The sequence below is a fragment of the Saccostrea echinata genome, unplaced genomic scaffold (assembly GCF_033153115.1).
Source record: "Saccostrea echinata isolate AGI-Se365-2 ecotype Australia unplaced genomic scaffold, CSIRO_AGI_Sech_v1 ptg000006l, whole genome shotgun sequence".
NCBI lineage: Eukaryota > Metazoa > Mollusca > Bivalvia > Ostreida > Ostreidae > Saccostrea > Saccostrea echinata.
The window spans coordinates 14,125,254-14,140,375 of NW_026889755.1; the positions used below are offsets into that span (position 1 = coordinate 14,125,254).

At 33.0% G+C, this 15,122-nt stretch overlaps 1 protein-coding gene across 2 annotated transcripts; it reads left to right on the top strand.

Moving 5' to 3' along the window:
- Nucleotides 1-6,525: 6,525 nt before the first annotated feature.
- Nucleotides 6,526-13,353, top strand: LOC133180263 (uncharacterized). Of its 2 annotated transcripts, XM_061314802.1 has the most exons (4): nucleotides 6,526-6,713; nucleotides 7,804-8,033; nucleotides 8,575-8,746; nucleotides 10,109-13,353. In XM_061314802.1, exons 2-4 carry the CDS (start codon nucleotides 8,001-8,003, stop codon nucleotides 13,186-13,188), a joined length of 3,285 nt encoding a protein of 1,094 aa, XP_061170786.1. In that variant the 5' UTR covers nucleotides 6,526-6,713; nucleotides 7,804-8,000; the 3' UTR covers nucleotides 13,189-13,353. The 2 variants fall into 2 exon arrangements, with proteins under 2 accessions (XP_061170786.1, XP_061170787.1); XM_061314803.1 differs by lacking the exon at nucleotides 7,804-8,033.
- Nucleotides 13,354-15,122: the final 1,769 nt, after the last annotated feature.

The window sequence follows — 15,122 nt, forward strand, 5'->3', positions numbered from 1 at the left end:
GTAGGGCCTTGATTTAAGACATTTTTGAAACATAAAAATATTAAAGCCCAAGGACCGAAAGATAAAATATTACAACCAAAGAAAGCAATAAACATAAAGTAAATTATTAAATAACTTTATGGAAAATGAACAGAAAAAGAAATTTATAATTTTATTAACATCAGTAAAAAGATGTAGAGGTTTAATGAATTCAAATTAAAACATTTGGCTTGATGATTGGATTACTTTGAACAGAGAGCCAGAGGCAATGGAAGATATAATTTTTTAATTATTTCAGTCATTAAGGTTTTGACGAGCTCCGTTACGTCGTGTGACGTCACAGTCTAGATGTCTCTTTGAAGCGCTCGCCCAACGATCACACCGTAAAACATATTAGCGAAGGAATTCTGGGAATGTTGCACAAGAAATTTTGCCTGCCTGACGTGTGAGCAGATTTCATTCCTGTTCGAATAGGTAGCATCACTTATTCGAATTGACGATATCACTTATTCCAGTCATATTTAAATCAATTAATGATCTCCTGAACAGATAATGGCAAATCAATAATTACTTCTTCAAAGGCCCAAATTTTTTACCGAACGGTTACTTGAGGGGAGGGGAGGGAGTGGTCTTAGTAGTACTGAAGTTATTTACCCGGTGAGCCATACTCGAGATGCCAAAGATGGTAATTGTTAAAAAAAAAATCAGATAGCACAGGTAGCCGGCATGTCAATCAAATCAGAAGCTATTGTTTTTAGTTTGATTGACAAGCGGTAAAGTACTGATCTCAACTTAGGTAGATTTTAGAGAAGTTAACGTAAAATTGGGGCTTTAAATGTACAACTATAATTTAATATATCTCAATCAATCAACCAGCATTAAAGCATAAATTAATAATGATAAGTTTATCATGTCAAGATCCTATCTTTCTTTTACCCATTAGTTTTATAGCATCTTAAAAACGACAAAACTTTATTCTTTTTTTTTTCTTCCTCTATACAAGACATCACGCAAGTCCTGATTCTGACACGTAAATGAGAAAAAACTACACAGCTTCACACAACTTTAATAATAGTTATACTAGGACCGATTTCCCTTGATACCCCCTCGATAACTTTTCAAGAAGGAGCCCGACATTTTGACTGATGAAAAATCCTAATTTCCATGTTAAACTTTGCTTTTGATGTGGTAAGTGCATGTTTATTATTGATAATCGGCTTGATAAGTATAATTAGAGAGTATTCCTTGAATATCAACAAGGAAATTAAAAACCATCCTCTGCATATGAAACGAAAATGGAGTCACGGAGACATTCCTTTATATTGTGTGAAGTTACTTTTCAATATGGAAAAATTGTGAATATTTTATAATAGCTATTTAAATATATAAAAGAAGACAAAGATATATTGGATTGAGTTCGGGTGTAAGGGGGGGGGGGGGGAGTCTTCAAAATGAAAACATGAAAAGACTGTATGTAGAAAAACTGATGCAAGTCACCGTCATATTCCTCGACATAGTTTCAGTGTAAAGGCTGTTGATAAAGTTCGTTTCAACTTTTTAAGGAAAACATCTAAGAAATCCTCACATTTTTAAAACAATTCTCCTCCAACAATTCAATAAATCTTAGTATACATGCAGTATAGTTTTTGATAACAATATTGTCATTGTACTATAAATAGAAATCTCTGTAATTTTTTAAGACTCAACGTTCAACTTTCAATTTCAAATTCAATAGAAATATGTACTCATGTAGAAGATAATAAAAAAAAAATAACACCGTAAATCAGCTCTTAATTTCGATCAAAGCAGTTGTGATACATGTAGTACCTAAAATAGAATAACATGTGAAGTTCTTTAAAAGTATTTTTCCTCTTAAGTTTTTTTCCCATTTCAACAAAACATGGAACAAAATCAGAAGCCATCAAGCTTCCTTTGCTGTAAGTAAAAGTCAGTAAAACTACAGTCTAATCAGAGACTTTTGGTTAATGTTTTTTATTTTATTTGGATAGTACATTGTTAAGGAAAGATCTAGCATCTCATTTCAAACACTCTGTAGCATTGAACGAACAATAAGCACTTTATTTCAGATTTGCTAAGTTTTAACTTCCTGCATACACTCAGATTATATTTATAAATGAGGACAATAATTTTTTTTCTTCATTTGTTTACACAGGAATGAACGATTGCAGAAAAATACTTGCGGGCTATGTAATTTTTTTCTGCAACAAAATGAAAATATGGATATAACGAACAGTATTCAAACCCAGAGTCAATTTAAACAATACAGATCGGGAGCAGAGCAAACACGGACCTCCAAAAACTTCAGAGGTGGGATCAGGTACCATGGCGGGGGGGGGGGGGGGGGTGAGCATCCCCTGCCGACCGGTCACACCCGCAGTGTGCTCCTGGTCATGATCGGAAAATATTGGGAAAATCCGTCGACAATTCAGTGTGTAATTAAAAGCCTTACAATTAGTATGAAAAACGTCAGTCAGCATATGACTAATGATAAATTGTATTTGCTGACAAGGTCGTTGTATCGACCAAAGAACTTACGGATGATGACTTTAAACGAGACTGTTGATACTTTTGTTTCACCAACTTGTTTGTCAATAACTTACCTCCTTTTAGAAATTGTTCATACATAGAGCATGCTCTTGCATTTCGAATCAAATGAGAGATACACACCCCATATGCAGGTGATGAGGGTATATTGCTGCATAAGTAAGGGAAGTTGACGAGTGAAAAGTAAAAGTCATCACGTTTATCATAAAGCTTTCTGGTTAATTACCATAAACGTCTTTTTTCTAGTAAAATATTCAAATATGAAACAGATGTGTCAGACTCTTTGGTATCTTTTATTTTAAGCTCACTGGGATATTCGTACGACATATGAATGGAAATAAGAATTATTAATTGATAATACGTCGTGGATATATCTAAATGTCGAGTTTAAGACCACAGCAAGAGATTTCTTTTCTCTGACATGTATAAGATTTTGAATACCGGTAAATTCTGCTTCATATGAATACAAAAATAGGTCTGCTAACAACGGGGCGCAATTGGTACCCATGGAAGTTCCAACAGATTGCTGGAAGACCTGGTCTCCAAAAACCACATGGATATTGTTATTCAGAAACTCTAGCATCTTTTTAATATCAAATTCAGAGTACTTGTGTGTACAATTAGAATGTTTATTAACAAAATAATTTTGCAAATGACCAATGACACGGTAAGTAAATTTACGAGTTCTATTTCTATTGAAAAAGCAGCTGTCAATGATGTCAAAAAGCCTGGACTTTAATTTGTCGTGGGGAATGGTTGTATACAGAGTTGAAAAGTCCTAAGTTTTTTGTCATTGATTTTTGGTAAAATTTTGTAATCTCAAAATTTCAAAAAGTTCCTTGGATTTTTAAGTATCCACATCTGATTTACACCACTTCTCGAATATATTGTTGCACATAACTCCTGAAGTTTTCCTTCACTGCTGTTTTACTATTTTAGCGAGGAGTAAAGAAAGAGGCTTGGTAGAACATTTACTGGAATCCGCTATGTATCTTTGTTTGTAAGGATTTTTATCAAGTTTCGGAATCCAATTTAAATATGGTAATTCAAATTCATTTTGGTTGTTGAGAATATTAAAAATATTCAAAACTGACATATGATTTTGAAGAAATTCCTCCTTAGAAAGGGAGCTATGGGTATAAGTTGGATTGCCACTTGTAGAATTAAATCCCAGTTCTTCTAAAATATAATTTAATAATGAGCCTTACAAACAACGACAATGTTGTTACCAGCTTTGTCAGCTGGAACCAGTACATTCTGATCGTGTAGTCCATCTAACTTTTTTTTTCACTTCTGAATAGACACAGAAGGATATATAGTTTTCATATTGCCTCTCAATCGCTTAATGCGAGATTTTAACATACATCTGATACGTTAAATCCATTTTGACAAAGTGTCAAGGTCTTCTTTTCATGTCTGGTCCATCGCCTGACGTAATCTTCCACAGCACAGAATTCATAGTATTTATGAAATTATGGCTCCAGTTGAAAGATCGGGTTTTCTAAATTTTTGCCCTTTTAAAATAAGTGATTTAAGGTCCTCATTATTAACTATATTTACGTCATCAGTAATAACGTGTCCAGCTGGACTATAGTTGTAGGGTGGAGAAGAACATGAAAACGATGGACGATTATGTTTCAGATGCTCAATATTCAGGCTCTGTAAAGTTTTCTTGTAATATAAAAGTTTGGAAGAAATAGTCAAACAACTTTTCATTGTTTTTATCTCTACCTGTTTCAAATTATTCGATAAAAGTGGGCAAAATTGCATTATCAATCCCTACGTTACATTGATGTTAGAGTCATGAAACAGCTTGCCTTTGACACATCTTAAAAATATCAAATATACAACAAATCTAACTAGTTTAATTAGAAGTTAACGATTTTCATGAGAAATTTTTAAAAAGTATTCAGTGGAAGTAAATATTATTAACATATTTGAATGGAGATTGCAAAGAAAAACCTGTTTTCTCATTGAATTATAGTCATATTCCTCTTTGAGAATCTCTGTCAATACGGGTTGTGTCTAAATATCAGGAGCCTGAGGTACATATGAATATTTATGAGATGCATCTAATGAATAAAAGGTATCCGATCTATTATTTTATCTATTATATTTTCAACATAGGGTACCTTGCATTTACCCCCAGGAAAATTGTTCAAAGACAATAAATTACTTATGAACAGAAATCACGTTTGTATACTTAAGTGGGCAAAATACATCTTGACCTATTACAATATTATGAACTTGGTTTGACAACAAATTCAGTAAGACACTATACATTTCAATTATTTATTTTTCTAAATTAGAGGGCAGTTTACTCTGTCTGCATAAAAATACCGCAAAATCAGAACTCTTTATAGTGCAGTGTGCAGATACCCCTTAAAATGCTTCTCTTCCTTTTTTTTGTCTGATTTCAAAACAGCTTGGTACACATAACTTTATCATTTTTTTCATGAATGGAGTAACCATGCATGGTTACGAAAAATAAAAAATTTCCATAAACGTTCTTCATAAATGCTAGCATGAGGCTATATTATGAAAATACCATCAATTTAAAAAAGAAATTTATGTAGATCTGCCTTTTAAAAAAATACTATCTCTTTATTAAATAAATCTCAGAACAGAGTTCCATAACAAACATTTTAACCATTACTAACAAAATGAACAATTGAACATGCTGAAGTCTGTTTCATCTATCTATAGATACATGTAGGAAGCACTTCTGTACATGTATACTCAGCTTTAAATCTGTAGATTTTTCAATATGTGTAATTCAAAGACAGACAAACTTGTAACATAAGGAGAGAAGCCTTGAGGAGGAGAGGGGAATAAGTAGAAGACTAATAGACTGTATAGGGTCGTATTAAATTAATAAAAAAGGATCGAGGGGGGAAGCTAAACATTGACTTGGAACATTTTTTTTTACAAGTTTTACATTCCGTAATATTTCAAGTTTTATCGAAAACAGTTAAAAACTAAAGGAGCAGATATCGGGAAAATTGTTTATTTGAAATTTCTGTATGTAGTAACCATGGCAGGGCCGCACGTTCATCAAAAACTGATAAACAAAATTATGTGTCTTAGTGTAATATATTTGTGATGAATTGAATTGTTGTATTATTGAAATCAGACCAAAAATTATACGAGGAGAATTGTTTTAATAGAATTTCAGATCTGTTTTTCGTTACTAAGGTAACCAATCGTCAAAATCAAAAATCATCGTTAATTAAGTATATATGTGTACCAGGTTTTCTTGAAATCAGACCAGAACTCTAAGAGGAGGAGTGTTTTCAAAGAACAAAAATATGCAGTTTTTTTAACCTTGCTTACACGATTTTGAGTAAAATTTCGAAAAGAGAGTTATATATCTTGATGACGTCTATTTCCTGAATTCAGAGAAAAACTGAAGTAGTGATGGGATTTTGAAAAAAAATGTTTATATAATGACTGACATGCAGGCGGAAAACGAACACTCTTCCATCTCATAGACACTTCTTCTAGTCTCAGACAAGTAAAGCTAAAAATTACTTCCTTTAGCAAGTAAAATTTATGATAAGAAATTTCTGACAGTCGTGAAGGTTCAATGCTGGAAAGTACATGTATAAGAAGATTACTAAATTATTGGACTCCCGAATAGTAATATTTCTTGATTTACCTACAGTGAACCCGATAGAAGCATGGAACAGATTGTGCAGCACCAGTCTACTCCCGAGGAACCAAGAGAATCTGATTCAACATCTTCGGAAGAAACTGACATAGAAACAGAAAACAATCAATCAAATGATCCACCAATAAGAAAAAGTATGAATAAAGCATGTAGTTGCTCATTATTTTGTAATCCCCTTACCTCCTCAGTAATATAAAGTTTGTTCAGTATTTTGGCGTGAAAGCAAAATTCACCAATTAAAATGGTTTAGGTGATCATTTAGCTCGCAGCAAATATAATTAACTGAAATGACTCTTTATTTTTATAGGTAAAAAGGTTGTAACGAAAGACGAGGACAACTTCCTGCGATATTTCTTGCTGGCTCATCTCGCAGTTGATGCTGCTAGAATCTGGTTCGATTCGGTCATTCCACCCAATAAATTAGAAAAACATCTAAATAAACATAGGAAAAAGTCTCTGAAGAAGTGCAGTGATGAACAAAAGGAAAAGCTATTTTCAGGTTTAAGATATTGGAATATCATAAAGTTTTTCTCTGCTAAAATTAATTCATAATTTATTTGCTTCATATATATATAAGAAAAAGTATAAATAAAGCATGTAGTTGCTGGGGCGGAAGTGGGTATCCTTATAAAAGTGAATTTCTTTGTGCTTTCTATATTAATATTTCTTCACTTAGGGCAGTTATGTTAGTTTAAGAGTTGTTGTAAATTGTGCTTTATAAATAAAATTAATTTCATCACAACGTGTATTGGTAACGATCCTCTAATAAAACTAATGTCCAAATAACTGTATCTCACTTCTATTCTCAATGACCGTGTAGTGTAGGGCAGCGCTGTAAGAATTCCATCGGCATCGAAAGCAAGTTTTTTGACTTGCCTAGATAGCCGAGCGGTCTAACGCGCTGTTCCTGTATTGCTAGGAGACAGATTCCGTAGGTCGAGAGTTCAACCCCGGGCTGGGGCGGAAGTGGGTATCCTTCTAAAAGTGAATTTCTTTGTGCTTTATATATATATATATATATATATATATATATATATATAATGTATGTGTGTGTGCATTCTGCGCTGATTGCCTCATGTCGAGGAACAAAGGGGCTAAGCCCGTCGTTTTGTTACTATACGTATAATTATGACGTTTAAAAAAGGAAATTAGCTACTGTGTTTTGGTGACATTTTAGTCACAAGAGAGATATTACTACCAGGCTTTGAATGGCCCTTTTCGGTACAAGTTCATGTATCCTTTCAAATGGGGAATTTATATCGAAAAATAAGTTGCAAAATTTGGAAATAGTGATGAAATATATATTTTACTGTAAAATAATGACAATTAGATTGTAGGCTTATCCTCTATGCACATTTTTATATAATCTCAAATTTCAATATTGTTGATTAAAAGCACTGAAAATTCCATCTGCCTGTCATTTGGGAATTTTTACTTTAATTTTGGTAAAAAAGAGTCAATTTTCAATTTGAACAGGGTCCTTTTACTGCACCTGCATGCAAGGGATATTAAGCCTTGACTACCATTGTGCTTTTTGAAGCGTGCAACAGTGCAAAATCTGTAGTAAAAATAAACTTTACTTATCACAGCAAATCCGGTGACATCATCAAATTTTGACATCACACTTATCTACAAGTTAATACGGAACACAACAGAGGTGAAAAAACCAAGAAAAGGATGGGGAGAAGAACCGGATTCCTCAGACACTGAGCCAGCCGATGATCTAGAAAGGGTCCGGATATGTCGAAATTCACTCTGTCACTGTCCACCGTCAATCAACGACAAAATGTTTGAAGAAGAGTGGAAGGAAATGTCTGCAGTAAGTCTTACAGGCGTTATATATTTCTTCACGCCAGTTTAGCCTATTGGTATTTTTTATTACTTTACAGAGTAATCTTATAAACACTGCATGAGCAGGGGAAAAAAGATTTTCATAAAGGAAGACTTGTTATAATATTATCCATATCTCGATCTATACATTCCAGGCCTATTTTACGCATCTCGGGATAATTTTCTGAAAAATTTACAGATGTTACTTAATGAAGATAATGAAACTTGTATAGAACTTTATTTCAACAGCTGCAACTAAGATAAGTCTTTTAATTTTAACTTAATATGGTTTTGCAATGAGACTGGTTAAACCTTTATTTTTTCTTGTTTTTGCTGATAAATTTTTTGACCATGCAGGAGTTTTGTAAAATTTATTTCACAATTTTGTCTTTCAGTTCAAAAATATCTGAGTGTACACTGGAAGAAATTTTTGCTATCTTCTTGAAATATAACTTCCTCCAGGGATACTGTAGTAACCAATATTTTTCTTATATTTGGACAATTGTTTAATCTTATTTCTTTATTTTAAGGTGGTCAGCAGACTCGGAAAAGGTCAACTAGATGGAGAATTAGACATGTTAAAAACAAAAAAATTAGATCACTCAACAGGAAAGAACATAACTCTGGAATCCATGGCATTGAAAGAGAGATTAGATATTCTGGAGGTGAAATTTGATGACCACATTCCCAAAAACTTAAGAGGTAATGAGGAACCCTACATTTCTGTCTTTCAATAAACATTCTTTTTATCAATAGCAAAAACTAACATGGATGCAAAACTTGCAGTCAAATATCAACGCTTTATATGACAAAAAATGTATCTTTGTAGGAATATCAACGAGTATTGGAGTACATGACTATCTCTCTATAAAACCGACTATTTTTTGCTCGGTTACTGTTGAAAATGTGCTATTTCATTGTAATTCTCAATTCAAGTTAATCAATGAGATTTTTTCAGATGTTCTTTTTTGGTATCAAAGCTAAGATTCCCCTCTTGTATTAATAAAAATAAGTTGCTTGATTTAAGTATTTTATGTACAATCAGTTTGAAAGAACATAAAGTTGTACTGACATAAGGGAAATTATTTTGAAGAGTACTCGACTGAAGCCCCCGATTATTCGACTAGACTTTCCGAGCGAAATTAACATTCCTATATCTTAGCTACGTTTGACGTCTCATGTTACATATACATGTATAACAAAAAATATATGATCAATTTTGTCCTGAAACTTGATAAAAAGTGCATCATGAACATATATAATCTAAAGACCTTTTACCTTCATTCAATACAGGTGCGATTATTACAGTAACTGTATGCATGGTAATATAGCATACCAAGTTGAAATTTTACCACAATGATCTCAAACGATTTCAACGGTTAATTCATTTGGAATTGTACATAGTATCTACACACTATCAATTAAAATGTTTGGCAAGCAGCTTGAACATTCAATTTAAAAACACTTTCAATATTCCTTTAATTTCCCTCTTTAGAAAGATATTGTAAAAAGATGTCTCTATCAAAAAAGAGTATGTTTGCTTTGAAAAAATATAATGGCTTTTATATATTTTTTATTTTCAGATCTAGAAATTGACAGAATGAAAAAATAATGATAATGGTTTTGAATTTTTCGTATGAAAATATCCCTTCAAAATATATTCCTAAGTCTGATAGAAATGAAGATCGTTAGATGTAAATTAGATATGCAATAATTTTTCTCTGTTTAAGAGTGTCACCCGTTATGTTGAATCTTTCAATGTGGAATGGACTTAGTCACCTTCATATAATTAACATTTTGTATATTCAAACATTATTTGTAATTTGTTGTAATATGAAATTGATGATTAATTCAAATGGGATCAATTAAGTCTGCATCAAATAAAATATTTTTTTTAAATTCCAATAATGTTCATTTAAATACCAATTTCATGTCAATAAAGGAAGTGTTGTATAAAGCTTAAGAATGTACAACATTAAAAATCGAAAAGTATAGCTTTACTAGGTTAAAGAAAATCGATTGTTTGTCAATATATTAACGTTTAAACATTTTTTCATTCCACAGAGCAGTTTGAAATTGAATTAGGAAGATGGCGAGAAGATGACAAACTCTTTTACAAATTCTTTGCTTATGCATCAATTAGAGAACAAATCAATTCTAAAAGCTATTTGACAGTGACTGGTGGTAGTGGTGCTGGGAAGACGTACCTCATTCGCCACTTGGCGCTGAATCTTGCCCAGGAAGGATTCGAGGTCATTCCGTCCTCGTCAATTGACGAGGTCCTTCAATGTGGAAAAGTTAACACTAAACAAGTATTTGTAATGGACGATGTCTTGGGTGTACACGGTTTAGATATTAATTTGTATAACAATGTGACGGCTAAGCAAGATCGAGTCTTTAATCTACTTAATTCTGGGTCAAAATTGTTAATGAGTTGTAGGTCTGTTGTATTTAAGGAGGCCATATCACTCAACAGTTTTATAACAGATAATGATCACGTTGTGAATTTAAGTCACAAAGATTATCAACTAAATGAAAATGACAGAAAAAGTATATTAGAGAATCACTGTAGATATAGGACTGTAACAAAAGAGTGTTACGAAAATTTAACTCTGTCTCATCCCCTTTCTATGTTCCCACTCTTATGTAGGGTATTTTCATCAGATCCAAAGTATCAGAAAGAAGGTGAACACTTTTTTAATCAGCCATACGAGTGTTTCTTTTCAGAGCTTGACAAAATGCAACGGATAAAGGAGATACATTATGCAGTTCTTGTGTACTGCGTCATGAAAAATAACTGCATCTCTCCAACAACATTGGATAAAAAATGTTTGGAGGAAATTTACGAATGCTGTGGAATAAACGCATCGACATCCAAATGGAAAATTAGAGACATTCTTGATGTATTGGAAGGTTCGTTCTTAACAAAGGATACGGAAGGGAGATTTTCAATCATTCATGAAAAGTTGTGTGAAATTGTGGCTTTGCATTTTGGTAAACATTTTCCTTATTGTCTTTTTCAGAATGCAAAACTTGGTTTTATATATAGATTCATATCTTTTTCTGATGATGCAGAATACAAAATTGTTGTATCTCCAGATAGGTTCCCTGCTTTGATCAGTCGCGTCATCAGTGACATCAGAAGATTTCATTTGTATGAGGTATTTAGTAGTGATATATGGAAACATACAAGTTTTGTTGAGATGTTTTGTGATACCCTAAAAAAGTTCACTCTTGATGAAATAAAAGAACTGTTGTCTATTGAAGAGAACTGTACGTATTTAGAAGATAAAACTCGGATGTTTCTTGAGGACACTTTGAAAAGGGATTCAGAGATGGCAAAAAATGCAATAGCCTTTCCGCTTGAGTACAAGTTTTTTCTCTTGCAGAATTCATCAAGAGTTTTGCATTGGATAATTGTGTTTGGTCATGGTAATTTTTTATTTAAAATCACAGAAATACTGAAGGCACGACTTCCTGACCAAAGCAGATCTTTTCTATCCAATTTCAAAAGAAAGTTAAAGATGCTATCTTCAGACAAAGATGCTTCAGATGATGAAAACTTATCATCAGTTCTCTATGGTAATGATCTAGATTCACAGACCAGGTGTCTGCTACTGGCTTGCTTTAGTGGCTGTGTGGAAATGGTACAACTTGTTATACAGTTCGTAGAACCTGGATGTGTAAATCATTATGTTGAGTATTTCACACCTTTGATTGTTGCATCACTCTCGGGTTATGACGAAACTGTCATTGTTTTGTTAGAAAAAGGAGCATATGTCAATCAGTGTGCAGGGAAGACTAACATTTCACCACTTATGTGGTCTTGTACATTTGGTCACTATAAAGTTTCACAGACCCTCGTTAGTCATGATGCGAATATCAATCATTGTGATAAAGACGGACGTACTTCATTGTATTGTGCCTCCTGTTTTGGTCATCTGGAAATTGTGAAATATCTGGTTAATAGTGGTGCTGATGTCAATCTCTCTGATAAGGATGGAGTTTCTCCATTGTATACAGCTTCAGGTAATGGTAAAGTGGCGATTGTAGAATATCTTATTGAGGCTGGAGCCAAAGTTAATCTCTGTAATAGGTATGGAAAGTCTCCATTATATAAAGCTTCGGGTAATGGTAAACTGGATATTGTGAAATATCTAGTTAAGGTTGGAGCCAAAGTCAATCTCTGTGATGAGGAGGGAAGGTCTCCACTATATGAAGCATCAGCATATGGTCAAATAGAGACTGTGAAATATTTAATTACGGCTGGTGCTGAAGTCAATCTCTGTGATGAGGACGGAAGGTCTCCACTGTATAAAGCTTCGGGTAATGGTAGACTTGATATTGTAAAGTATCTAATTAAGGTTGGAGCCAAAGTCAATCACTGCAATGAAGATGGAAAGTCTCCACTGTATGAAGCATCAGCATATGGTCAAATAGAGACTGTGAGATATTTAATTACGGCTGGTGCTGAAGTCAATCTCTGCGATGAGGACGGAAGGTCCCCGCTGTACAAAGCATCAAGTAAGGGTAAACTTGAGGTTGTAAAGCATCTTCTAGAAAGTGGAGCTAAAATTAATTTTTGTAAAAAAGATAGGAAGTCTCCACTCCTTGTGGCATCAATTTATGGTGATCTGGAGACTGTGAAATATCTTATTAAGAATGGAGCTGAGGTAAACTTCTGTCGTGAAGGCGGATGGTCTCCACTAATAGCAGCATCAGGTCAAGGTCATCTGGAGATTGTGAAATATCTTATTCAGAATGGTGCTGATATTAATACGAGTTGTTTGTCTTCTGCATGCCATGGTGGACATATGAATATTGTAGAATACCTTGTCAATAAGGTGGATGTTAATGCGGTGACTGCTGGGCAGTATTCTCCTCTCCGTAAAGCTTCCCGAAGGGGACATCTAGATATCGTTAAATATTTAGTAGAACATGGCGCAAAAGTTAACTTCATAGAGTCTACCAGTAAAAGTCCATTATATTCTGCTGTAGAATATGATCAAATGCAGATTGTTGAGTATCTTATTGAACAGGGTGCTAAGGTAAATCAGTCTGTTATTGAAATTTCCAAACAGAGGGGACGCAAAGAGATGGCAGATTATCTTATTGAGAAAGCGTCAAGACAGGAAGAAAATTAGATGCATTTTAGCCAATTAGTTAATGAAAATTAAAAATAAACGCAAATTATTTAGAGTATACAGGTAATGTCGATGGGCATATATGTGTTTTATTCAAAAGTATTATGGTGTGGAAAGGGGATTATAAGATAAACATCAAAAAATATGTTAATGCACTCCATGCCGTATTCAATGATATTTTTCTTAGTCTTAATCTTGAATTACATATTTTTGTACAGATATAATTTTGATATTTTCATTAGTTCACATGTTTTTTATCATTTAAATCTGCATGCTCATGGCATGAATATAAGTTGAATCAAATCTCTTGAATAATTTTGTACCATTTGTAATAAAGGAATAGGAATCAATGATATCGATGTACTTTGGAATAATTTATATTTGTGTGAATCAATTTTTGGAGTATAATTTTGATTTGCATTTGTAAGAGTTGAAATAGCTACAGTTGCCATTTGAGTTTCAACAAATAACACTCAATTTGCCAGGTCTGAGCATAATCAATTGTTCACAAGTTTACAATTGTATATTACAATTCTATCTTTTAATACTTCCTATTACATGTAAAAGTTGAACTTTCGTGTGCATTTTTTAATGTTTTTTTTAAATTCTTTGAAATCTTATGTTTTAAGTAATGGACTTCGCTAAATCAATAAAGAATGGTAGCTTTGGGACAAGATATTCTTTTTATTGTACATCTTCAGGGCAATCACCATCAGCATCACTATCAGATGAGCTAACTAATAAAACAGATTTAAGAAGATAAAATCAGTAAGTGAAGGTATTAATTAAATTAAATTTGACCTCTAATTATTTTTCAGCAGATCAGGTCAAGGTCATTTTCTTTTTCCTTAAGGACATACACTTTCAACAACAATACACTTTCCAATCATGGAAGGCCTCCTTCTAAATATCATATCAATTTTTTCTTCTTGCATAAAAAGCTGATACCACATAAGGTCTAATCAGATAATACCTTAAAGACTTTGATTGTTTATAAACGTGAAATAAATTCATTACTCTATAGTAAATATGAAAATTAGAACATGCGATATTTTCGTACGCCGTCGTTCCGTCAGAAATATAGTCCCTGCTAGATTTTAAGCTTATTTTATCATTTCTATACAAAGCTGTTTTTTGTGAAAAATTTAACCATACCCCTATTCTTACTCCTCACCTAAATATTACCTGTTGTGAGAAACTTCAGACATATTGTGCTACAACCTATTCAAGAAGTGGTGTGGATTCTAAAAAAAATCTAAAGAACTTCTAAAAAATAAATCTAAAGAACATGTGGAAAACTTGAAGTCTCAAAATAACGTCAAAACATATGACTTTTCTACCCTTTATGCAACCGTTTCTCACCATAAAGTAAATAGCAGTTTTTTTTTGACATCATAGACAACTGCTTCCTCAATAAATATGGAACTCCTAAATTTTCATACTCTGAAGTTGATATTAAAAAGATGCTGAAGTTCCGCATTTACAATATCTATGTAGTTTTTTTGGAGACCAGGTCTTCCAACAAACTTCTGAAATTCTGATGGGCACTAATTGTGCTCCTTTATCGGCTGATTTGATTTTATATTCTTATATGAATCAGAATTTATTTCTAAAAAATTTACATGAGAAGAAAACACTTGCTGTGGTCTTCAGCTCGACATTCCGATACATTGTCTATTAATTATAGTAACTCCCATTCATACATCTAGGTCGATACGTTATAATAAACCAAGTGAACTCGAAATAAAAGACACTGCAGGGTTGGCCACATCTGTTTCATATTTGGATGTTTTACTTACTTTAGACGATAAGGGCCAACTAACAACTTTTAAAATTGTACGATAAACGAGATAACTTCAGTTTTTCTATCGTCAACTTTCCTTATTTAAGTAGTAAAATTCTTTCACCTGAATATAGGGTTTAGGTCTCCCAAC

Bases quoted from the DNA above. Each gene is read 5' to 3' on its own strand.
- LOC133180263 (XM_061314802.1), top strand. From the start codon at position 8,001: ATGTTTGAAGAAGAGTGGAAGGAAATGTCTGCA. The intron at 8,034-8,574 runs GTAAGTCTTACA...CTTTATTTTAAG, and splicing joins AGTGGAAGGAAATGTCTGCA to GTGGTCAGCAGACTCGGAAA. The intron at 8,747-10,108 runs GTAATGAGGAAC...TTCATTCCACAG, and splicing joins CATTCCCAAAAACTTAAGAG to AGCAGTTTGAAATTGAATTA.